This window comes from Meleagris gallopavo, chromosome 6 (genome assembly GCF_000146605.3).
Source record: "Meleagris gallopavo isolate NT-WF06-2002-E0010 breed Aviagen turkey brand Nicholas breeding stock chromosome 6, Turkey_5.1, whole genome shotgun sequence".
Classification (NCBI taxonomy): domain Eukaryota; kingdom Metazoa; phylum Chordata; class Aves; order Galliformes; family Phasianidae; genus Meleagris; species Meleagris gallopavo.
Window position 1 is genome coordinate 45,932,940 of NC_015016.2, and position 6,827 is coordinate 45,939,766.

Below are 6,827 nucleotides of genomic sequence, written 5' to 3' on the forward strand. Positions count from 1 at the left end.
CCTAATGGCATTTCTTCATTTCTCACATGTAAATATTTTCTAGGCCTGGTTGCAGTATGCCTGAAATTTGGGATGTGGAAGATCCTGCTAATAGTGGCCGAATTCCTTTATGTACCCTGATGAGCCAGGATTCCAGGCCATATTTCATCACAGTATTTGAAAACAGCAATTACAGAGTCTTGAAGATTCCAAATGAGTAACATTTCAATGCAGTGAAGCATCGATCTTTCAACTTTTTAAACTACTTACTATGAGGATTCTAAATGAGAAATACATTTTTTTACTAGACTTAAAATGGAAAAGTGTGTATTTTATTTTTTACCATTTTAAGTGAATTCTGATTATAGAAATATCTTAAACCTTGCAGTTTGGATTTCTATTTCAGGGTCAGTCCCTTGAGATTTGCTATGCAAATGATTATATGTTTGCACATCTTATTTAACACTGATCCAAAAGGAGTTAAAAGTAGCTATGGAAAGTACCTTCATTCTCAAAACCAATGATATTGTGAAATGGGACTGTCAGAATGTCTTAGCAAAGCAAGTTTTCTTAAAGCTTTGGTGCTAGCAGCTGAAGACAAAGGAATGGTGCTATTGCATCTGGCATCACATTTCTCATGTTCCTTTTGCTACCATTGCCCTTCTGGGCGAGGTGGTACCTAGTAGAAATTCTCTTGGAAGTTGCATAGTTTCACTAGTCATGTCGGAGAGAAGTTCATTTTTTTGTTTGACAGAATTAAGAACATTGGTCATTTTGGATCACTTAACACATGCTTTTAAGCTTGCTTTTGAAATGAAAAAGTTTGTAGGTGGATTTGAAACTTTATTATTTAGGTGCATGTTCTTGGAACCTTATTGATTTTAAAAATGAAGACTAATAAGGGTAATATTTGCAGCAAGCAATAGTTTAGCTTTTTGGTGTCTAAGGATTTTTAGCATTCTTATGCACTCAGAATAAGCTGGCATAATATAAATGGAATTTTTTAAGGGAAAATGCTTTATTCAGGAAAAAAATCTGTTTAATAGCCTTAGAAAGATACTAAAATAAATTCTTCACTGCCTTAACTAGACCTTCAGCGCCTAACTTGATAAGAAACGACTTTCAAACGTTATGCTCTATTTTCTTCCCCCCTTGATTAGATCCTGCCTGGATTTTATCATCACCATTCAAGAAAAATTGAATTTAACCCAACTGTGATATGAGTATAGTCAAACAGTGGTGTGTGGTTCTTCAGTTTTTCTGTCATCTTGGTGTCACACCAACATTATAGGTAATAAAGGACTTAGAATTTGCTTCCCAAGATAGCTAGTACGCCCGTCAGTTCTTTAATAGACATAGAATTTCTGTATATTTATTGTCATGGGAAGTATCACAGTAATGGTGATTCTGCAGTTTAAGACTTCTGAAGTCTCATGTTTCTCTTTGTTTTTTGTTTTTTTTTGTTGTTTATTTGTTCTGACATCAGTCTATTGACATGGCTAGTCTTAACAGCCCTAATAGCATCTGGTAATATTAGATGCTATAGGAATAGCATCTATCATATGTATAAAAGGAATAATTAAATGGGAACCTATGATAAAGTTGTAGTGTAACAGCTAATCAGTATTCTAAGACTTCTTATTTTTTAAAATCTGTCTTATTGAGAGGGTGAGGGAGAATGGCTGAAAATACATTAGCTTTTTAACTTTTACAGAATAGATTTTGGAAAAATTTATATAAGGAAAATATCAAAAAAAGGGGCTTTTGGGAAGTTGATTTTTAAAATGTTAATTGAATTCAAGGAAGGAGAAAAAAATATTTATATAAACATTGTGACTAGTGTTACAGCACAAAAAGGTACTGTATTTTTATGAAATTTACGCCAACTGTTGACATGTACTTATATGTGGTTAAATAAAAAAGAAAAAGATGGAAGTTGTTCTCATGTTTCTAATGGATGTTACATTTCTGCTCTTATGTATTAAAATGAAGTTTAATACGGTTAGCACAGCAGATGTAATTGAAGCTGAATTTTGAATTAAGCAGTACATGGAAGTGTTTTCAGATGATTACAACAGACTCACGTACTTCTTTCCAGCTTCCTTGTTAATTGGAATATCACTGCAGGTATATATGGAAAGGCAGTGAGGAAATGTCATGTACTATTTAGACACCAAATGAGCCCGGAAGACAATTCAAAAGGATGGTGTTTATCTAAATTTCTAAACTCAGGTAATCAAAAGAGAATGTCTTATACTGATAGACTGAAGAAACTCTTGAAAGTTGATGTTCAAAGATGTACTTAAATAATGATGCACCTTATTTGATGAGATGGCTGGTTTTAGTGAGTACATGGCAAGACTGTTCTGGCTTGCTGTGTAAAATTTTGTCCTGTGTTGAGGGATGTTGTACTGACCTTTTCTTTGAACCAGTCTTAAATCCAAATATTATAATATAAATACTTGTTTCAAGTATTAAGACGATAAAATCTAGTAAGACATAATTAATAGGAAAAAGAGTAAAATGCAATATATGATGTGAGGAAGAAACATGAACAAATTAATTGGATCTGTCATGTTAGAGATTTCGTGTTATCTCACTACTTTTCTCTCAGTTCCAGGGAGAAGAATTTCAGTTCAAATAATTCTGCATTTTACACATAAGTGATCCTGTGTGGGGCCAGAAGTCCTTTTGGGTCCCTTCCAACATAGGATATTCAGTGATTCCATGTTAATGTTACGCTTATCACTGCAAATCGAACCTGATAAGGAAAGTTTGAAATTTCTTAACTGTTCACTGAAGTTTGCAAGATCCTGAGCAATAAATATGTAATTCGAGTTCACTTTTTAAGTGTGTGCTGACCTTGGCATAATTTATGCACAGAACTGAAATACTTCAGTACCTGAAAACAATCTTAACTGCATTCCAGTAGTATTTGACCATACAGGTATATCCACTGGCATCTGAAATACTGCTGGCTTTGAATGTATGAAGTTCTTTATGCAGTGGGCACAATTACAATCAGGTTTCAAACTTTTGTTAATTATGGAAACCGTATCATTTAGTGAGAGGCAAAATGAAGCACCTTAATGAAACACAGATGTTGAGTCCTATTCAGTACCTCCTTGAATGTCCTCACTCTCATCTACCATTTAAAAAAATGACCTCACTGTTTCTTTCTTTCTCTTCCCAGTAAACAGTGAAACTAAATCAGTCAGTCTATCTTGGATTGTTATGATTAAGACAAGAAGTCCTACAGCATAAATCTCACCCCAAGATAGTCCTTCAGTAAAAGCAAACAGGACTGTTGAAAGCAATCACAAATTGTTAATTATGGCTTGGGACCTGTGCTTTCCAATTGCATGGTTGCATAGTTTTTATAGATGCCGTTATTTAAGTTGGAAAATGTGAAGGACTGCAGTGAAACAATATGAAAGAATAAGGTGCTCCTGAGTCATCTTAGGACAAACAAAAAATAGGAACTAATGCCAGTGCTTTTCCACATGAGATTTGTCAATGTGCCAGGAAGAGAGTGGGATTACAGATGTGGCATGGAAACAGCTTTTAGCCAGCTTGTGTGGAGCAAAGTTAGTTTTGCTACTTGGTAATGGAAAGTTGTGATTGGGCATCAGAAGTTTGTGCAGAGCGATGGAATTAAACTTTCCTCAACTTGCCAGAAACAATGCAAAATAGAGAAACTGAACATGGGCATTAATAAAAGTCATCCAGCTCATATGCTGTCTCAAGAGCGTAGCTGGTTGGCCACACAGGCTTCTGTGTTAAGCAGATACCAACTGAAAACCATTAATGAAATTCCATGGACTAAGTCATGTACTCTTAAGTGATAAATGCAAGGGAAGAAAGATGAGCCATTTTTTAGGGTTCTCTAAAAACTTTCGTGTTGAGTAGTAAAGGATTTTCCTTCCACTTCAGGAAATACGTGACCAGTCTTACCGGCTTTCAAACGTCAGGTTCTTCACCTTTGTCTCAGTGTACGGGGGCTTACTGATTGCTCTATCAGTTCTTCAGTTTATTTTGCAGCTTATGGTGACTAAAATGTATTTTTCTGCCATTCCTATTAATATATACGTAATCTGTTCACCTCTCATGAAGGCACGATAAATTCCAGTTTTCAATATAGTTATTCAAAGAGACTTTAAGTTACTTAAAATGTCATAGCTAGAAGGGATGAGCAATCAGATATTTACTTGAATAACAAACATTGTTGGTTTCACAGCCTGATTTTCCCTGCTCTTATGTGGAGTGGCAGAAGAATAAGGTCAAACAGTGCTACTGTAACCTTGAAAGAACAACTTAACTTTTCTGGGTGATTTTATGGAATCCATCTGCTCGTTTCAGAATCTCTGCCTTCTCAGATATTGGCTTCTATTTCTTGATCTTGTGCTTCTGTTCTCTATTATAAATGAAATTCTTACACTTTATGAAATTGTCAGTTGTTAGAGTGGATTCATCATGCAGTAGTTTGGCAATTTTAATGCTTCCTCTCAGAGCATGTGGAGATCATTTATGGCTAATAGATCAAGAGATATAACTAGAAATCACACAGTGACTGAGTAGCATTAGGTTCATATCTGGCTAATGACTTTGGCAGGATAGCCAGCATTTCAGCAGAAATTGGTGGTAGCATAGAGATCATACTGAGGTCAGCCTGGACTTTTGGAGGGGATTAGCTTGACTTCCCTGGTCTTTGGATCAGGCATTAACAGTTACGTCCCAGCTACGGCAGAAATGCTCGGGAAGTCATGTCTCATAATGTTTTTTCTTATTATATGGGAAGATGCTGATTGATTACTTGGAAAGAAGTTGACCTTTTGGCCTAAGGCAGAACGTGAAATAAATCATTGCTGCTGTGTCCGAACCATGCTCTGTGGGCCACATGAGGCCCAGCCCCTTGTGCAGCCATCCTCCTCTTCATCTGCTGTTGAGATCTGAACATTTTCATGTTATGTGAGGCACATAGGGGTCAACTGATGGGGGACAGCTACCTAACACACCTGTGTCCCTAAGCTCTCAATACCCCTGTACCAGAGATTGCAGACGCTGAGTCTATCCAAACTACATATGTGGGGGCATGACTGCTAGCCAGCTGTTCTTTGTGTGCTGCCCTGGAAGGCCTGGCTTCACCTCCACCCACTCTTTCTGTGGCTAAGGAGAGAACAGGCAGCAGCCTCTAATCAGCCTTCCCATCCTCTGGGTGCAAAACCCCAGCACCAGGCCCCAAGGACCTCATAGGCCCTCCAACGCACCCCCTGCAGTCCCAGTGCGGCCGCCCAGAGGACGCCAGGCCCTCTCCTCCACACCTCTCTCCTTTGGTATCAGGGCAGAAGAGATGCCACCTTCTCACGCTCCAGGGCCAGAGCTGAAGGATGGCAAAGGACAGCCGATACAAACACAAACTCCACTGTTTTTAATGACTGCTTCTCCCTTGGCTGCCTGTGGGGTGTCAGCATGCTTTGCTCCTCCTCTGCTGCTGTCAGAACCAGGACGGCCCCACCCCAGGCAGCTGCAGGGTGCTTGAGAAGCCCCTGCCCCGACTGACCCTCTTGCTACATTTTTGCCACTTCCTCAAAGAAATGGTGACAGGTCCCAGCTGTCATGCATTGGCCAGCAAGTAGCACTCAGAATCCTGTCAGCATGGCCATGGAGCCCTATAAATATGGGGACCCTGCATCTGGAACCCCAGTTGCTGAGCTGAAGCAGCCAGTGACAGTTTGTCTCCAAATGAGACAGACAGGAAGTTTGTCTTTCCTGGGGTGAAGAAGAAACATCCACCTTTCAAGAAGAGGCAGCTGGTGGAGATGGGTGATGACATGGAGCCCATGGAAGTGGATCCACCTCTGGAGGATGACCTGACAGAAGTGGATCCACCTCCATCAGAGCATATGGGTCACCACACCATCACTGTCAGGCCAACCAGAAGAGATTGTGCCCAGAGATCACCTCAGAGATGACAGATTCTGGCCAGATTCTGTCCACCTCCGTCCAAATGGCCACCTTGATGCTGGTGCTGATCCTCCCATCCGAGAGCCCTAGCTCAGAGTCATCCTGTGAGCTCACACACAGCCAGCATTTCTTCATCATTCTTTTTACAGCTAAGGCTCCTATGAGCCTGTCCTTCCTGTCCCCCTCCCTCATCCCTCCCCAAGACAGAAGTCTTCACCAAGTCCTGAGGAAGAGAGCAGGGCAGGGACTGCCATTTTCTGAGCTGCAGTGCTGGGGCAGTGGGAGGAGTCCAGCAGAGGGACCTCAACTGCCAGGGGCCTCAAACATCACTGTGGTGCAAGGATCCCGTACATTTTTCCTTAGCCAGGAAATCTCCAACTCAGCACCATCCCATGGGTTCAAAGGGAGCTTCCATTTTTTGGTAATTCTTCTTCCTTCAGTCAAGGATTCCGTGAGCCCATCCTTCCTGTCCCTCTCCTCTCATCCCTCCCCAGGAGGAGAGGAGGGGTCAGAAGACACAAACGCAGCTGTTCCCGTGCAGAAGCAGATTTCAGTTCAGCAGGAAGATTCAGTCCAGATGCTCCACTTGGACTTTTTGTTCAAGATTGGGCAATCACGAATTTAAAATAATCATACAAAAGAATAAAAAATCAAAACCAGAAAAGAATATAAATATTAACTCTTTTATAAAAAGAAAGACAATAATTGTCTCTCTGCTTCAGGAACCTTAGAGTTTGCACGTGGGTTCCTGCATGCCCTCCTTGTCTCCCGCACACAGAACGTACCCCACAGCAGGACACGCTGCCCTCATTGCCAGCCCTGTCTCAGCACCCTCTGCTATGTGTGGGGGATATTTCCCATGCACCTTGTCAAAAGAAAAAAAA

General features: G+C 40.4%; 1 protein-coding gene across 1 annotated transcript in view; it reads left to right on the top strand.

Annotated features, from left to right (window-relative positions):
• DPY19L1 (dpy-19 like C-mannosyltransferase 1) overlaps positions 1-1,914 on the top strand; it is a 47,376-nt gene extending 45,462 nt beyond the window's left edge. Inside the window, 1 exon segment of the mRNA XM_031553988.1 lies at positions 44-1,914. Coding sequence (XP_031409848.1) covers positions 44-200 — 157 coding nt within the window. The 3' untranslated portion in view covers positions 201-1,914.
• Positions 1,915-6,827: the final 4,913 nt, after the last annotated feature.